At 40.9% G+C, this 18,342-nt stretch overlaps 3 protein-coding genes across 4 annotated transcripts; 2 read left to right on the forward strand and 1 right to left on the reverse strand.

The window, feature by feature from the left end:
- Positions 1 to 168: 168 nt before the first annotated feature.
- Positions 169 to 4,930, forward strand: btbd3a (BTB (POZ) domain containing 3a). Of its 2 annotated transcripts, none has more exons than XM_047044212.1 (5): positions 169 to 252; positions 1,562 to 1,813; positions 2,094 to 2,184; positions 2,515 to 2,633; positions 2,946 to 4,930. In XM_047044212.1, exons 2-5 carry the CDS (start codon positions 1,665 to 1,667, stop codon positions 3,976 to 3,978), a joined length of 1,392 nt encoding a protein of 463 aa, XP_046900168.1. In that variant the 5' UTR covers positions 169 to 252; positions 1,562 to 1,664; the 3' UTR covers positions 3,979 to 4,930. The 2 variants fall into 2 exon arrangements, with proteins under 2 accessions (XP_046900168.1, XP_046900167.1); XM_047044211.1 differs by lacking the exon at positions 169 to 252 and adding an exon at positions 270 to 660.
- Positions 4,401 to 13,663, reverse strand: esf1 (ESF1, nucleolar pre-rRNA processing protein, homolog (S. cerevisiae)). Its single transcript, XM_047044206.1, has 14 exons — positions 13,558 to 13,663; positions 12,206 to 12,662; positions 11,703 to 12,058; positions 11,389 to 11,502; positions 11,167 to 11,276; positions 10,587 to 10,739; positions 10,355 to 10,469; positions 9,983 to 10,166; positions 9,713 to 9,880; positions 7,648 to 7,772; positions 7,455 to 7,542; positions 6,421 to 6,509; positions 5,659 to 5,808; positions 4,401 to 5,437 (listed from the first exon to the last, which is right to left on the reverse strand). Exons 1-14 carry the CDS (start codon positions 13,612 to 13,614, stop codon positions 5,072 to 5,074), a joined length of 2,532 nt encoding a protein of 843 aa, XP_046900162.1. The 5' UTR covers positions 13,615 to 13,663; the 3' UTR covers positions 4,401 to 5,071.
- Positions 13,664 to 13,765: 102 nt separating this feature from the next.
- Positions 13,766 to 17,768, forward strand: ndufaf5 (NADH:ubiquinone oxidoreductase complex assembly factor 5). Its single transcript, XM_047044213.1, has 11 exons — positions 13,766 to 14,277; positions 14,349 to 14,389; positions 14,548 to 14,611; positions 14,745 to 14,792; positions 14,933 to 15,036; positions 15,129 to 15,168; positions 15,291 to 15,488; positions 16,114 to 16,174; positions 16,354 to 16,437; positions 17,008 to 17,090; positions 17,197 to 17,768. The coding sequence occupies exons 1-11, from the start codon at positions 13,948 to 13,950 to the stop codon at positions 17,281 to 17,283; spliced, it is 1,140 nt and encodes a 379-aa protein (XP_046900169.1). The 5' UTR covers positions 13,766 to 13,947; the 3' UTR covers positions 17,284 to 17,768.
- The last annotated feature ends 574 nt before the right edge of the window (positions 17,769 to 18,342 follow it).

An 18,342-nucleotide genomic window follows, 5' to 3' on the forward strand; every position in this document is an offset into this window, starting at 1 on the left:
GATGCATACTTTGGGTTGAGTTTCTAGTATGCTTCTAGAAATGTATTTCTTTTTATTTTCTACCACAGGTAGTCTAGCCAGGACAGTGCATAGAGAAAATATATAACTATGTGCCATTGTGTGACGTGATTACAACTCACCTAAATATTTAATATTTCAGTCGATTTTCCACCAATTATTTGACAATTGTCTCAATTGAAATACGTAATTGTTTAAAACATGTTGGCTATGGCGTAAAGAAGGTAAATTAAGGTAAGCATTAATAGTGAAGACTGCTCGTAAACACCGCCCTCTTTGTGACTGGTGACAGGATGTGTCGGGAACTTTAACAATAACATTGTTTACAAGTTATCGAATTAAACTAGCTAGTAATAGTTGCTCGCTAGCTGGATACTTTTGACCATACAATACATTTCCGTGCAACAAAATACGACTATTACTTTGCAGCAGTTAAGTTGATAATTAACTAGCTGATTATTTGTCTTGATGCTGGCGTCGTTAGAAACAACAACTAACCTAGCTAGCTACGTGTTGAGAGCTAGCTAGCTGTGTGATGGTGACATCATTACTGTGTTGTAACTAGCTACAAATGTGCACAACCTAACATCACATCGCTATATCGACTAGTGGAGTAGGTGCATGATTGGCTTGTGGAATCAGGTAAGTAGCTAAAGTATATTGTAATGAAACCAATATTTTATCTGCAAGACAGAATGGCTAGCTACATGTATTGTTAGCATTGCAGTACCTGGCTATAGCAATCTATTAACGTTGATAAACTCAGTCAGATACTGTACAGTAACCCACTAGCTTACAGTAGTAGCTGCTGGAATTGGAAGACCTGGTAAAGCTGTGTTGTAGCAGATAAATTCAATTTGGTGTTGCATAGTATTGTAATAGTATTTATCGCTGGCAATCGTGACATATCAAAGCAAGGGGCCTAACTAATTATCTCGCCAGCTCGACTATCTAGTCAGTTAGCACTACCTAGTTAGCCTAGCCAGTTTGTCAAGATAACTTGCCTGCGTATTGATCACAACCCTACACAATTAGCTAGAATACCTGGCTGATAAGGTCGTCGATTTACTGCTAATGAGACTTAAAGGCAGGGTAGGCAATTTTGTTGAGATGCACTTTTTGTCATATTTGCCTTAAGTAACTTCACGTCTTGATAGCAACCAATATATCTACAAGTTTGCAGGTAATATGAAATCATTCCGACATTGGTGGGCATCACAATACTGTAATAAATGACCAATCAGGGGTAACCTCTCATCTCAAAAAGAAGCTAAAATAACTAGCTTCGCGCAACTTGCCAAACCTGCCTTTAAGAGCTGAACCGTAGTACCCTCTCGCCCAAATTCAGTAGAACGTTTGACTGGTTACAAAAACATCTGATTTGACTTGGCCTCTTTTCCGAGGAGGGTTGAGTGACAGATGCCATATAGTTGTTTATACATTACAACTGCACATTTGATTTTACTGCTCTATATTGGGTATCAATGATCAGCTTTAATATCTGTATAGCTTAGTAATTGTTCATGTTCCCCTGTGCTTACAGAGGCCTGGATCCAAAAACTGAAGGATCACCCTACATCAACACCAATATTTATTGGCCACAAGTCTGCCATGAGATCACTCATTTAAACAAACGTGGGAAGAAGATGGCTGCAGAGCTTTTTCCCACTAAGACGCCGGTCACTTGTGCCTCTGCTAGTACAGCTGTTCAGCAGTACCAGCAGCAGAATCTGAACAACAACAACACTATACACAGTTTTAATTGGCAAGGACTGTATCCTACCATTCGAGAAAGGTGTGTGCTGTGCCAAGATTGCATTCCAAATTGTTCTTGTAACTTAAATGATGAGACAGCCTCTCACATGCAGGGCAATAGGCACAAAGACCATGATTGAGACAGGCCGCTTATAACAGATATCAATAACCTCTATATTAAGTTAACTGGCTGAAATTTAACCCTGTCGCCATTGCTTCATCAGGTGGTGTAGGACAGTACAAATTTCACTGACATGTTTAACTTTTTTTTTTAAGTCTTCTTACCAATGCCACTCCTTCATCATATGATTCATTGACAGGAACTCAGTCATGTTCAACAGTGAGTTGATGGCAGATGTTCACTTTGTTGTGGGCCCTCCAGGTGGGACCCAACGAGTTCCAGGGCATAAAGTAAGCGTGTTCTACTTTTCCAGTTGCAAATTACATTTACATTTAGTCATTTAGCAGATGCTCTTATCCAGAGCGACTTGCAGTAAGTACAGGGACATTCCCCCCCGAGGCAAGTAGGGTGACGTGCCTTGCCCAAGGACACAACGTCATTTTGCGGGGCGGGGAATTGAACCGGCAACCTTCTGATTACTAGCCCGACTCCCTCACCGCTCAGCCATCTGACTCCAAATTACTGTAAAAAAAACAAACAATTTGTTTAAAATAACCAATACATAATTTTTTTCCTTCTGGTTCACCTACTACGTATTTATTTTCTATGTTGCTCCTCAGTATGTTCTGGCTGTTGGAAGTTCAGTTTTCCATGCCATGTTTTATGGTGAACTGGCTGAGGATAAGGAAGAGATCCGTATACCTGACGTTGAACCTCCCTCTTTTCTGGCAATGTTGAAGTAAGTTTCTTTTTTCATATACAAGATCTAAGCATGTGGATTTGACTTATGAACGACTACTATGTGTTTCTGAGGGAGCATTACGTGAGCCTCCATTGGTTTCTGACAAAAGATGTTCAGTTGAGCAGTTTTCTTTCTATGCAGTGATTGATGTGGACATTGTCCTACAATAGCTGATGAAAGTTAACTTTCATTTTAAGGGTTAACCCTGAATGCTGAGTTTTCTTAGAGGTCACTTAACTTATATTATACATTTTCTGCATGACTTCTACAAGTTTTGTCAACTAAACATATCTACGCTTGACATTACAGGTACATTTACTGTGACGAGATAGACCTGTGTGCTGACTCTGTTCTGGCTACCCTCTATGCTGCTAAAAAGTACATAGTGCCTCATTTGGCACGAGCCTGTGTTAACTTCCTGGAGACGAGTCTGAGTGCCAAGAATGCCTGCGTGCTGCTGTCCCAGAGCTGCCTATTTGAAGAGCCCGACCTAACACAGCGCTGCTGGGAGGTGATTGATGCCCAAGCCGAGTTAGCACTCCGCTCGGAGGGCTTCTGCGACATCGACGCACAGACCCTCGAGAGCATCCTGCGTCGCGAGACCCTCAATGCGAAGGAGATGGTGGTGTTCGAGGCGGCACTGAGCTGGGCCGAAGCCGAATGCCAGCGGCAGGAACTGCAGCCCACCATCGAGAACAAGCGCCTGGTACTGGGCAAAGCCATCTACCTCATCCGTATACCGACGATGGCGCTGGATGACTTTGCCAACGGAGCGGCGCAGTCCGGCGTGCTGACACTCAACGAGACCAACGACATCTTCCTGTGGTACACAGCTGCCAAAAAGCCCGATCTGCTCTTTGTCAGTAACCCCCGCAAAGGCCTGTCTCCACAACGCTGCCATCGCTTCCAGTCGTGCGCCTACCGGAGCAACCAGTGGCGCTACAGGGGCCGCTGCGACAGTATCCAGTTCGCCGTGGACAAGCGTGTCTTCATTGCCGGCTTTGGTCTGTATGGCTCTAGCTGCGGCTCGGCAGAGTACAGCGCCAAAATCGAGCTGAAGCGTCAGGGAGTGTCCCTGGGCCAGAGCCTCATCAAGTACTTCTCCGACGGTTCCAGCAGTACGTTCCCCGTGTGGTTCGAGTACCCGGTGCAGATTGAGCCGGACACATTCTACACGGCCAGCGTGGTGCTGGACGGCAATGAGCTGAGTTATTTTGGTCAGGAGGGTATGACCGAGGTGCAGTGTGGGAAGGTGACTTTCCAGTTTCAGTGTTCCTCAGACAGTACCAACGGAACAGGTGTGCAAGGGGGTCAGATCCCAGAACTCATCTTCTACGCCTGAAAATGTTAGATGCCACTTTTAAAATCCAGGGCAATTTTTTTCTGATACTGCCATTTTGGAAGGGTAGGAAATTTAGGGGTAGGAAAACTGATGGAGATGGGATTTACTCTCAGGATGTTCTCATGTATCAAATCTTCATTTTGGCATATTTAACAAGTTTCTGAGTGGAAGAGTTTGAAATATTCTGCCTTAAGTCAGTGTGAAGGACCATGGTTGTGGTGACCTAAAGCAACAAAAAAGTATTTTTTTCTGTCAAATGAAGGATAATGTGCAAAGTGTTCAAAATATTTCACTCCGTATAAATGTTGTCCTTGGAACCTAACATTTAATAAAAAACAGCACAAGTATGCAGTGTATTCCCCCCCCCCCCCCCCCACTCTTACATTGGCGATATAATTTGTTACACTACAAAAGACAATGACTAAAGATATGACTTTAGTACAAAATATTTCAACAGTTTCAAGAAACACTACATATATTTTTGTATTTCTAACTTGAGAAATGGTCAACAATTTTGATGGTGCAATTTCTAAGGTTTTGTATTCTAAAACTGTTTTATTTTGTAGAACGTCAATCCGTTGTCATATGTGTGTCTTCAGATTAAAACAATGTTTATTTCATAATTAAAAGGTTTTCATGTAAATACTAACCTTTTGTATGTAAGCATATAAATAATATACTCATGGTACAGTATAACTTAATCATATACTGGACCCCCTATATGAAAGATTCTTTTTTGTATCCCCCTCACTAGCTTGTGTTTAGGTGGTGTATTCTAACAGGCAGTAAAGAGTCAAAGAATAACTTTGTGCTGTAATTGTGACAGTGCTGATGGGCCTATGAATGTGCTATGTTTGAATAATGACAAAGCTATCTAATTGTTTATTTTTCTTCCTGTTTTTCTGTTTACGCTATTATTGACGTTGTTAGATACTATTAAACGTTATATGGAGATGTTGTCCAGAGTATAATATATTTCTGACTATTTACCCCAAGTGCATCTCTGTCACAAAGAAATGCAGTGACAAGGTCCTGGAAATGTCTCAGAACAGCCCATCGCTTTTTATAGACAGTAATTCATTATAGGTAAATCCTACGTGGTCTTCGGCTTCTTTCTTGCCTGGAACTGCTCCGTTTTGTTTTTAATCGATTTAATAAGCATAGACAGAGCCGGGTCAATGGCCTTCTTAGAGGGGTCAATGGCCTTCTGAGAGGGATCGAACACAGCCGAGCAGCTGCTGTCAGCCTTTTCCTGTTTGTTTGCCCCCATTTCATGTTTCCTGGACTCTAAACTCTTAATCGCCACCTGGTGGCAGCTCTGCTGCTGCTCCCTGCGGCGCTGCTTCTCCTCTAAGATGCTCTGCGTGGCCTTGGTCTTCTTGTAGCCAGGATCGGACGGGTCTAGGTTGTACAGGTGGGAGGTGAACATGGCCTGGAAGCGAGGATCTTGAACATCCACCTGTCAAAGACCATGCAAACTAAATCAAACTACTCAAAGCAAATCCAGAAAAAAGAACAGCAAATTGAATGAAACAAATTGTACTTCCAATGAAGAATAAACTACCTTATTTTACTATACTCTTTCTCACACAGTAAATCTGTCAGGTACCAAATTGTTTTTCTAAGCGCTGCGATTCTATGCGTCCAGACGACCCACCAGCAACCTATTGATTCTCTGACCTGAAAGTTGTCCTCTTCCTGGGCTGTGTCCTTCTTCAGCAGTCTCTTCCTCTTATTCTTGCTGAGATTCTGGTCCTCCACAATCTTGTCGTAGTTGAAGTGTTTGTGCTTGTCGTCGTCCTCATCGTCCATGAGCAATGCCATCTCAGCCTAGAGACACCCAAGAAAGCAAAGGCTCCAGTCATTTGAAACAGGCTCACTTTAATTTGAGTTCCCTTGTGACTGAGATATTACCAAAACACTTCAAGAGGCAATTTCAAGAGATTATTGAAGTGAAATGAAAAGAACTAAATTCAAGTTTATCAGTCGGCAAAACTAGCTGTATCACTACCATACAAGTCTCAAGTCTTTTGTTTGTCAGGTACACAGAACAACACAAGGTCAGACTGGGCACTGAAATTCTTAAGACAAGACAACGCAAGCACCTGGCATAACATAACGTACACAGAACATAATTAACATCTATGCTGAGCTTAAATAAGTGAAACTTCCTAAACATACAGATAACAATAAATAATCCACTATACTAACCCTAATACAAAAACGTCCTTAATATACAGATAACAATAAATAATACACTATACTAACCCTAAATGCACAAAGAATCTATTCAACCTATAACCTATTCTAACCTGGGTCGAGTACAGTACAATAGTGCAAAATGACAGATACTGCAACCAGCAGCTGAGAGTGACAGTGTGTGCCTATTGCCTTCCGATGCATCCATGTATCAATGTAGCTATCTGTCATGCCAATACCAACCTTTCTCTTCACCAATGCTTCTTCCTCTTCCGGTGTTCTTTCTTCCTTCTTTTTGTTTTTCTTTGCCTTTGTCTTCTTTTTCAGGTCTACTGCAAAGCACAGGTCAGGACAGATAAGTAAAACAAAGGGTGGAATGGTAAAGAAAGGTAACAATCATTTTGTATTTTTTCTATGTATGAACAAGTTCAATAATGGCAGAATAGCACTACTTGCATGGCAATATTACTGCAGGTTGCACAAAGAATATCAATAAAATAAAAATATATAATTTAGTGCTGTCAGTTTAACGCGTTATTAACGGTGTCAATTTTTTTATCGCGCGATTAACGCTCTTTTTGGCCTAGCAAACTTTGTAATTTTTTTCACATGCTGTTGCAACAATTACCGACGTTAGAAAGACTACAACACCACACCGGATCTAGCTAGACCGGAAATAAAACAACAGGCACGCCACACACACTTGTTTGGCTTGCGAGCCGGCTAAAGAGTAGTAGCAGAGCCCGTTTACGGATATTAGACATTCTCTGGTAGTAGGCTAACGTTACGTTTTGAGTGGATGGTGAGCGCGAGACGCCGAAATGGATGCCAATAAGATTCTAAATGGAAAGTTTACTTTTAAAAAGTTGCCAAATGGTTCCATTGACAAGACCAAAGTGATCTGTGTGTTTTGTCGTTGTAAACTGAGTTATCATCGCAGCACGTCCAGTCTGAAATACCACTTGATGGCCAAGCACACAGCTGATGTGATTCATGCGAATTCTCCGCCCCCTCGTCAAAGCCAGGCGATTGCAATGTTGTTTTCAATAAAAAAATATTTGCACGAAGCAATCCGAACCACTTTTCCATGTTGATAAGAGCTTTAAAATTGAAAAAAAATGGGACAAAAAGAAATCAAGGGACATTTAGAATAGATAAAAATGTGTGATTAATTGATTAATCACGAGTTAACTATGACATTAATGCAATTAATCGCGATTAAATATTTTAATCGTTTGACAGCGCTAATATAATTACTTAATAACATGGGCACTTACCCACTGATCCAAGCTCCTCAGCAAAGAATGGGTCATCTAGATCAACATCTGGTGGAAGCTCATCATCACTGAGGTCCAATTCAGTCGCCTGACAAAAAGACCATTCCATGTAACAAAGTATATTGTATGTATGTTTGCTTTAGAAAATGTGTAGTTATTCTGTTCTTGTAGCAGCTATTTCCTGGATGCTCACCTGCTTGGTTTTTGTCTTCTGTTTTTTCTTGTCCCTTTTCTTTTCAAGGAACTCTTCCCAGGGTGTCATATTGTCTTTTCCTTCAAGCTTCTTTTTCACCAACTGTTCTGTTGTTTCTTTAAGGCCTGACAAAAACAAAAACGTTTAAAGGTCACATGAAAACTTCACTTTAGGAGGTTATTTAACATTAATATGAGTTCCCCTAGCCTGCCTTTGGTCCCCCAGTGGCTAGAATTTCCGATTTTTGTTGTTTCCCCTTCGTTGCTAATTTTAATATTTTGAATAAATCCCTCCACTGCATATTGCAGTCGCATCTGCCTGGATCTGGAAGATATCGCAGAGGTATTACTCCAAAAATCATCACTCACACTGACAGCTATAGCGTTTATTCCCGTACTCACCATGGCTTTTGGGTTGACAGTTCCGGGAATTAAGTCGGGCGTAGCAACAGTAACTAAGGGGGCGTGGCCCTGGGGAACGGTCAGTTGCTCTGTTTGAAAATTTCCTCCTTGTGACGTCACAAGGAGCCAGGCTACCGCCCTTCTCTTTGCATTGCCCGCCCAGATAATCTGGCCCGCCCATGAAAAACTGAGCTACGATCGTGCAAAGGCCAGTGCATTATCGGTTTTTCCAGGAGAGACATCATGGCTAGCAAACGAACGAAGCATAACAGTTACTCAGTGTTTGGATGTACAAATCAAAAGTTGTTTTTTTTTGTTCCTTCATCCAAGCCTCTGCACAACCAGTATCTTAATTTTATTTTCGCTGGAAATGCGCAGAGTTTTGTATGTCTGCGCCAAACATTTCAGCCACTACCGTTTCCTCAACTTGAGCCAATACAAGGCTGGCCTTGCTGAAATTAAATTCTGGATCATTACTAACTCTCCTTGGTCAAGCTACAAACCTTGGACAAGTGAGTTAACTAACGCTATATCATTTTGTTGCTTTACTGTATATGGTTACCTAGCTTGCTACCCTTAGAATGTGGCTGTAACATTAGCTCTGCAGCTAACAGCTGAGTTACTGTTGCTAATGTAAAGGTAGATGGCATCAAGTGTGTGTGTGAATACAAACGCTGTATTACGGCTGTAGATAACCGTTTTGCGGTTGGTGTTATGGCGCGCGCGATATCCGCCTTTCCCCTCATTGAAATTATTATTAGTGTGCACCTCTGCAAACCAGGGTGATCAGATGAGAATGGGCAAATTCGAGGCATCTTACAGCAACGGGGCTACGAGCCAGCTGAGTTACTGACGCTAATGTAAAGGTAGATGGCATCAAGTGTGTGTGTGAATACAAACGCTGTAACGCGAGTGTACACTTCTTTGTTATTTGGATAACCATCTGCTGTTGGTACGGCGCGCGATATCAGCCTTTCTCCTCATTGAAATGACTAGTGTGTGCACCTCTGCAAACCAGGGTGATGAGATGAAAATGGCAAAATTCGAGGCATCTTACCAGAGAATGTCTCATGGTCTCAGGTCTATGGAGCTATACTCCTCAAAATCCACTTTTCTCAGGATATAATTTTTTGTCTAGTAATTTGAATTCTGAATTCGTAAGGGGAGGCAAAAAAAATACACACCGCTGGATATTCAATTTTTTTAAGTCGCCTTTCTGTTCTAAAAAGCCTTTGAAAATGTCATTGGCGTCATACACATCGTACGACCAGAGCTATTGCTTGACGGCAGGCTCTGGTTACTTCCACTTTTCTCTCGAGGCATTGACAACACAGCTGACAGGTTTGGCTCTCCCTGTCAATACACATGCTAGAAAGAGTTTTGGCTTGCTAATGTTGTTGCTAATGTTCCTCCTCATTAGCATTTAAAGATACAGACACAGAAACAGCGCGTTTTGAGGAAAGCTCATTGTGGGACTGCTCGTAGTGGCTGTAATTATGCCCCATGGCTGAATTTCGGGAAAGATACTTCAGATAGAGTAATAGGGAACCACTAAGGCCTATAAAAGCATCCAAAAACAGCACATCATGTGACCTTTAAATCCCAGCAATAAACTGCCCCGTACACATGCTCAATCATCTCCACCCATAGTTTGGGCCTCCTACCTGGCACCCACGTGATCTCCATCTCCATGTCTTTGTCCTGGTGCTTTTTGTTCTTCTCCTGGATGTTCTTCAACATCTCTCTGTATTTGCCGATCTGCTCGGCACTCCTCTTTTTCCCTTTTGCAGGCTTTTCCCGCACTTCTTCAACGAAAGCCTCTTGTTCTTCAGCTAGGTTGTCAAAGACAAAAAGCAAACATACAATAATTGGAAAAAGGCAACACGTAGTGTTGCACAAGGATCCTTTAACTGTTAAATATGTTCTGTTAATACCTTTTGGTCGTTCCTTCTCCAGTACTTTCATCTCAATCAATCCCTCCCCTTCTTCTTCGTCCTCCTCTTCACTGGAGGAGGCCAGGTATGCGTTAAAGTCCATCTGCAGCAATTCTTCCTTGTTGAACTTCCTGTTCATGGCAGTCATACGCTCATGGTCCGTCTCATCCCATGTTAACTCCACCTGACAATTGAAAAGAGAAATTTAGCTAAAAATGGCCATCTGTGTTTTTTGAGTCTTATAAAACAAATATTTCAGCCTAAAACATCACTTTGAGCCCAGACATAACCGTGCTTCTTAAAGGCTGTTGTAGTGCTAAATTGAAAGTCAACGTAGATTAATTAATGAAAGTTTTTGTCAGTTTGCCAAACCTTGGACGTGGCTGATGCTGTTGAGGTGAAGCATTTTGGAGTGTACACAGACAGGTCAACATCTGTGGCCATGTCCTTTGGCTCATCATCAAACATCATCTCATCAGGTATGTACCTGTCAGGATTTATGTGACAAAGGATTTACAATTTACTATATAGCAACAAAAAGTTTATAGTGTACTATTTTACAATTTGTTATTGATTGATCTCTACTTTTGCCAATTAATTTTACCTAAGGTCCAGGATGGAGCAGCTGCTCTCATACTCAAAGCCATCACACTCCTCGTATATCTTGGCGGAGGTATCCAACGAATCACACTCCACCACAGCGTAGTAATACTTCAGCCGTTTGAATTGATAGTCTCGCATCTTCTCTCTGTGAATCCTGGGAGACAAACGCACTTATAATTATAATTTTTTGGTAGCAATCCATGGCAATCATTTTAAATTAACATGACAGTTATATATCAACTCTTCACTGTCCACGTAGACTACCCATAATTGTATTACTTTTATTGTAATGAAGCGCATGAAATGCGCAAGTTCGCAGGTTGGGTACATGCTTGTCTCTCATGAACTAAATTAACAACGGTTACTAAATTATCTACCATTGTTTTTTTCAGGTCCCCATCACAGTTATAGTACAGCCGAGGCAGATTGTTAAGGCAGATTTAGATACTAAATAGTCTCTGCAAAGTTGTATAAAAATAAAGGCACCTTCACATTGATTGGTTTGTGTGTCTCAAGTGACCACCCCTTAACACAGTATAGTCATTCAACCTGCTGTTTGTGCAGAATAGTGTAGGGCCTACTTTTCCTCATCCGTGTCTTTCTCTGGGTCCTCAGGCAAAGCCATTAGCTCCAGCGGACCCTGTGTTTGTTCAGTCTGTATCCGCTCTTTCCCAAACTCAGATGGGTAGATCTGGACAAATCAAATGCAATAAACCATTGAAGTAGTTACCCGCTGCATTCAACTGAAACTAAAGGAGTGCATCTAATCCATATCAAATACAAACTAATTAGGGTAGTATTACCTTCACAGAGAGCACCACACCTCCTTTGGGCTTGAAGGAGTTGAACAACGCAAGTAAGTCCTTGGCTTTCATTCTATCCCAGTCCATGTTACACACAGCCAGTCTCTTGGTTACCTGATTGGTATTGGAGTATTTAATGCCCATTCAAATTCAAAGGCAATGTGTGGAAACTTACATTTTAAAGTAACGTTTGTTAAAATAAAAGTGTCTATCCCAGGATTTTTTTGTTCAGTTACTGAAATCCTTGCTTTCTGAGCCTTTTTACATGATCACTACACAAAAAGAATTCAAAATTTTCTTGCAGTTTAACTTACGTCCTCAGTCCGTGGTGCATCTTTGCACAACTCGCCCCAGTCGTGTTCGATCTCCTCCTCCTCGTGACGCAAGATGGCCTCCACCTCGTCTTCCTCGTCCTCGTCTGAACTTGTTTCCACATTACCTTTCCCTCTGGCAAGATCTGGCCCGCTGTCACTGTCATCATCTGATTCCAAACCAGACTCATCTTCTGACTCACCCTCGAGGTCACTTTCTGCCTCCGGTTCATCTTCATCCACCTTGTCTTCATCGCCATCCTCACTTGCATCTGACATGCTGTCTCCCATGTCAACCTTTGACAAATCCTCATCATCTTCATCAATGCCTGGCTCCTCCTCCTCATCATCTTTCTCACCTGTCTCAAGAAAAGAAATGTTTTGGCATTTACTGAACCTAGTGAGTTCATATGAAATTGCAAAGTCTCAATTTAATTCCAAGTTTTTGAGCATTCACTTCACTCCTCTCCAACACCCAAAACATGTCATGAACATCTTTCACTTACCCTCCATAAAGACTTTTACTCCTCTCACAGTTTGGGCTCCCTTGAAGTCACAGTCTTTGGGCTTCACTGTTTTTCCCTTCTCTACAGGTTTTTCACTTGTGTCTGTGTCCTTTCCCACAGCAGAATCCAACTTTGTTTTTGTCTTCTCTTTCTTCTTCACCTGCTCCTTCTTTATCTTCTTCCCATCCTCCTCGTCAGACTGCTCAGAGTCAGAGAGGTTGTAGAAGCGCTTCAGGTCTTCTGTAGAGGTGTGGTTAACGGGTCGGCCACGCTTGTCCACCGTGTACTTGAGCTTAAACCGCTCGTCGTGAAACATGGACTGGAAGCGTTTGTCAATCTTGATCTTGCGCTCCTTCTCTGGCATTTCCCAGAAGCGCGGGTCCTTCTTCACCTTAAGGAAGCGGTCATCACTGCCATGGTGCTTTTTAGACGCCATGATGGCAAGATTCTCCAAGCACTGTAGGAAACAAAGAGACTGTTTATTACCAACCTTAACTATTACGTTTACATTTAGTCATTTAGCAGACGCTCTTATCCAGAGCGACTTACAGTAAGTACAGGGACATTCCCCGAGGCAAGTAGGGTGAAGTGCCTTGTCCAAGGACACAACGTCATTTCGCACGGCCTGAAACGAACCAGCAACTTTCGGTTTACTAGCCCAATTCCCTAACCGCTCAGCCACCTGACTTCCTTCGCATATTACTTTAAGATGTACTGATTACGTTTAAAATAAACATGGAGAATAACATTCCACCCCACTTTTTCTACTATGGGCAACCACATATAATGTGTACAAAAGCTAAAATATATGGGTTAACTTCGAGACTAATCTTGAGAGCCAGCTAAATCCCTGAGAGCGTCATAGCCGTCCATATGGACGTCCATAGACTGACGGCGATGGCTGCTGACCTTTGAATGGATGGTAGGACGGCGATGCTAGCTCCTACTGCTAAACTTTGTGTTTCTAGGTAAAAGCTCTAGCTCAGGAACTATGATGTTTGCTAGTCAAGTAACTGTGAACTATGTGGCTTGTTTGCTATATGTAACTAACGTGCTACTCAATACACTTTTCTGTGGGAAACAAATGCCACTGCTTACACATATCCTTGGACTTAATATTTCACCTGGGTTTTCACCTGAGTGTTGTGTAGCTAAACTAACTAGGTATAGCTAGAGTCAGAGCTAGCTAGCTCCTTATAAGATACCTCATAGTCATATTGACATACATGTTAACAACTCCCAATGCGGATTGATTAAGGACGACAGTGATAAGATTATATATGACATCAAATCTATCCCCAAATTAAGAAAATCCAACAATAACTGAAAAAATTGGCAATGTAAACGCTTACCAAAACAACCACAGCGGTTTCTGTGATATCCTCAGGGTCCACGTGTTGTCCCAGCATGCACCTTTCCTACGGTGTCTGAAGTGGTACAATGTGTGGAATGGCTCAGAATTAAAATAAATAAAGTCTGCAGTTAATTTATTTGTATTTTATAATAACATTGATACTGACATAATCAAAGCATACTTTGATTATGATAGAAAATATGTGGATTGCACAAGTAAACATTTTCCCACATTTTCTCTGGAGAATCCAGTTCCGCTTTTTTCGCGTTTTCTGTTATTGAGGTCATTCAATGGGGACGGCAGGAAGACAGGAGAACTCCAGAGTTGTCTGTTGTGCAACGCGTGTTCAACATTATACTTACCTTTAGCGCGTGAATTACTTTCCATCATGAACAGCAGAATAGGTAATTGTTTTCTCAATCGAAACTGTGTCTGCCGGAGAATCGTCGAAATAGGTAGCATAAGGTTCCTTGTACCACGACAACATCCAGAATCTCTTTCTCGCAGGAATGTCATGACAGTTCATTCAAGGATATCCTCATTAAGCAACTTGATAGCATCCAAATATTGGTGTTCACAGTGGACTGATTTCAATAGGCAGCTGTCAAGCAGGTCTGGAACTACAATGAATATATTTGACCGAACAATGAAAAGAAAACAGAAGAAATGGGCAGCATCACTACAAGATGCTGACAAATACGACTACCTGAGAAATGAGGTGGGTGGTAAATGTTGACCATGCACCATGTACAGCTAACAAATATCTGACTTGGTGTTTCCTCTCGGCAGGTTGGCAGCAGAGTTGCGGATAGGGTATACGACATTGCAAGGTAGGACAAGCACATTTTAAATGAGACCTTCTGTTCAAATGACACATGGCAGTTGTTTACAGAATTTCAGTTGATATGAAGGGAAAGTATTCAAAGCAAAAGGCTTGGTGTTTAACGAAAGTCATGCACAATTCCTTTTGCGACTCTGCATCCAACAGAACATTTCCCTTGGCTTTGGACATTGGCTCTGGAAGGAGTCACATAGCTGAACATTTGAGCAAGGTACAGTGTATGTATATAGACATGGGAATTAAGCTATGAATTAATTATGCCTAGATATCAGACGTTTTCAGAATGTATAGTGTAAAGTGTATTACATACTGAGTGTATTTTAAGATGTTGTTTTTATTTGCAGGAAGTGGTTGAGTGTCTTTTTCTCACTGAAATCTCAGATAATGCTTTGGTGGGTAAAGTTGTGAAATGTCTTTAGCACCAAAAAAAGTATGCTTAATATGTGATAGGCTACTTATAAGTAATGTGTTGTAGGAAATTAACATGGAACAGGAACAAGGTTCTTGAATGATTTGCATATTTCATCCCCAGAGACAAACGAGAAAGATAGAGATCCCCACACACTGTTTCCAAGCAGATGAGGAGTTTTTGCCATTCAAGGAAAACACATTTGACCTAGTGGTCAGCAGTTTGAGGTAATGTGTGACTCTTGGCAGTTGTTTTTTTATTTTAGAGGTACAGCAATTGGCTATACATTTGACTGTATCCAACTTTCTGCTTCCTATAGTCTACATTGGATCAATGATCTACCAGGAGCTTTGAGACAGGTAATATTTGATGAAGAGATGTTCATATATCAGTGCTCACTTGGTAGATTTCAGAGGGTGGAGATGTGAAAATTGAATGGGTAGGTAACAATTGAACATGGTCATTATCTGTCCCTCACCAGATCCACCAAGTCCTGAAGCCTGATGGAGTGTTCATCGGGGCCATGGTGGGTGGGGAGACCCTCTACGAGCTGCGGTGCTCCCTGCAACTGGCTGAGCTGGAGAGGGAGGGGGGGTTCTCCCCGCATGTGTCCCCCTACACAGCCGTCACTGACCTGGGCAACCTGCTGGGCCAAGCAGGCTTCAACATGCTCACTGTGGTAAGAGCGTAGATGGCAACATGTTGATTTAGCTTAGATGGCAACATGTTGATTTAGTGTTAGGTTGGAAATTCAAATTTATAACCACAACATAGGATTTAGGTCAAACTGATAGGAAACTGTAAAGGAGAGCAGGACCCAGGATTACAGTGTACTTAACCCTTAATGTGTTGCAAATGGCAAATAAACGTTGAACTTGGAATAGTTAAAACATAAAACAGCTGTCTAATGAGCAGAGGCCTGTTCCATAAAGCGAGTTTACAGAATAAGTGAGGCTTATGTCGTAGTCTTATTCTTTTCTAGTCGATTCGGTTCCATAAAGCCAGCTCAATGTAGTTCAAGCTCAGTTACTATAGCAACTTATGCTGCAAAACTAACCTGGTCCGGGGAAAACTAACTGTCAGGCTTAGCCCGTGTTAAGAATAGAGTGCACCTGTAAATATCTTGACTACTTGAAACAGACTCGGATTAGTCGGATTTCATGAATTAGAATTAGCCTTTTTAGCTCCAATTGACTTGTTAGGTTTATTCAAGTTCGGTTTGGGACTTTAATCAAAAACATTTTTGTGGGATTTATGGATAGGCCCTAGCTCGATCTGTCCTACAATGTTTTCCTTTTTCATAGGACATTGATGATATACAGGTTCTCTATCCTGGAATTCTTGAGGTCATGAAGGACTTGCAAGGTACTGTATATGGCTTACAGCTATGGAAACATGAGGCATTGCTTCACTTTGTGTCCTGTACATTTTTTTAAGAAACATAGTAATTGTTTGTATTCTCTTCATAATGTTTTAACAGTAAAACAATTACTAAATAAAAGTTTATACATATACACACACACACATTTTTCTTCTCTTTGTAGGTATGGGTGAGAGCAACTGTGCTTGGAACAGGAAGTCACTACTACACAGAGACACAATTTTAGCTGCTGCAGCAATTTACCAAGGTAAAAAGACCACTTCATTACACTCACATTCATGTTTACTCATGAGCCATAAAAATTCTACTCAATGACCCAACACCTGTCCATTTGGCAATTTTCTAATTTCCTCCAAAGCTAAAGGGATAGGTTGTGTGATAAAGTTTCTCCTAATACTAGTAAAACTCTCATGCAGAAGTAAGTACAGAATAACTATTTGTAATAACACCACACATGCAAAATTAGGTAAACTCTTGCTCTTATGGAAAACGTATGGGTCATTTCAAAACATACCATTGAGCTAACAGTTAAGTAGTAGCATGGTAATAGTAAAGACTAAGCTGAGATGTACCCTTTATACATTTGTTTTCGCGACTGTGCTGAACAGAATATGGACCAGTGTAGTTCAAGACAGCACAAAACGATTAAAAGTTAATGCCACACTAGAAACTAATAAATAAGTCCATGATCAGCTTTTGTGACGAATCCGTCTTGTTAATTCTGAAATTGAACAAATGACTGTATACTCTGCAGTCGCTCAAGACTTCAAGTCTTGAATGCATCTTTAAAAGGTTGACTGAGTGGTATTTTCCACAGAGATGTACGGAAATGAGGACGGCTCCATCCCTGCCACCTTTGAGATTCTTTACATGATTGGCTGGAAACCTCATGACTCACAGGTATGATATCACATGTTGCAGATTTTTCCTTGTCATTGAATAAACAGAATTTCTTGAAGATTTATATTTGTCTTGAATGTTTTTTTGTTTTGATTCTGTATGGCAGGCCAAACCACTAAAAAGAGGCTCTGCAAACGTGTCTTTTGCGGACCTTTCGAAGATTGGCCAGCCAGCTACCAAAGACAAATCATAGAAAAGGATCAATGGAGAGTGAAATATGTTTCTTGTTGTACTTGAACATTATGGTTAAAAACGGAATGAAAAAGAAAAGACGCCAGACAAAGTCAGACCGCAAAGACCACCCAAACCAAAGTGTCAAGTTGTGCAATCAAACGGTTTCAATATCTTTCACAAGCCCACTTATTAACTATCAGATCTTTTTCTGAAAGTTGAGACGTATATCTTTTTTGCCTTTGGTAGTCACCTCAGAACATTAAAGACAAATGCACCATTCACACCAGGAATTTAATACATAGAGAATGAAGATGGAAGGTTAAATGTGCAACAAACTCATTTGTCTGGTGAAAGGTTTTGGGATGACTTTAACATCAAGCGTAAAGGATAGTTCTGTAAACAGCTAAAGCGATAGCCTCTGTAAATTTACAAATATTAAAAAAACTGGCATTTAAAAATAAAATCGTTGTCTACTTGCCTGTTGTTTCACCCACAATAAGTTCACTCAGTCATGGTAATTTAATCTATATTTTGCTGGAACTCAAACAAATGAATCACAACCCTCTGCTCTGGGGGTAGTCACACTAATGACACCCAAACCCACATTCACTGGATGAACAGTCTGTCTCGATGGTGACACACACTTCTTTATTCGTTGTTGAAAAAGTTCTGTGGTTAAAAGTACTCCAGTTGTCTAATTTCTACTCATCACTGAAAGAGTCTAAATGTTTTAAAGTCTGTATTACAGTCTTGAGAATCTCTGGGTGTCTATGCAATGCCTATTACAGTAAATTCATCTTGTGTTTCAGTGAATTAGAATATTTTGTAATTAGTAAATCATTTAGTAATGTAAGTAGTAAGGTAACCATTCAGTTTTACTCAAAAAAGTGTTACCAATATACAAATGTAATTATATATATATTTATAACTTGTACTGTAGGTAAGATGGACAATTTAAGATAATCTAAAGTATTAGATAGTATCCAATTGCTGTGAAAGTACCAAGTCAATGAAATGAATCTCTTAAGAGCAAGTTCAAGGCAAATATAACATATGTATTACATAAATGTAAGGTGCA

Source organism: Hypomesus transpacificus, chromosome 21 (assembly GCF_021917145.1).
Source record: "Hypomesus transpacificus isolate Combined female chromosome 21, fHypTra1, whole genome shotgun sequence".
Taxonomy (NCBI): domain Eukaryota; kingdom Metazoa; phylum Chordata; class Actinopteri; order Osmeriformes; family Osmeridae; genus Hypomesus; species Hypomesus transpacificus.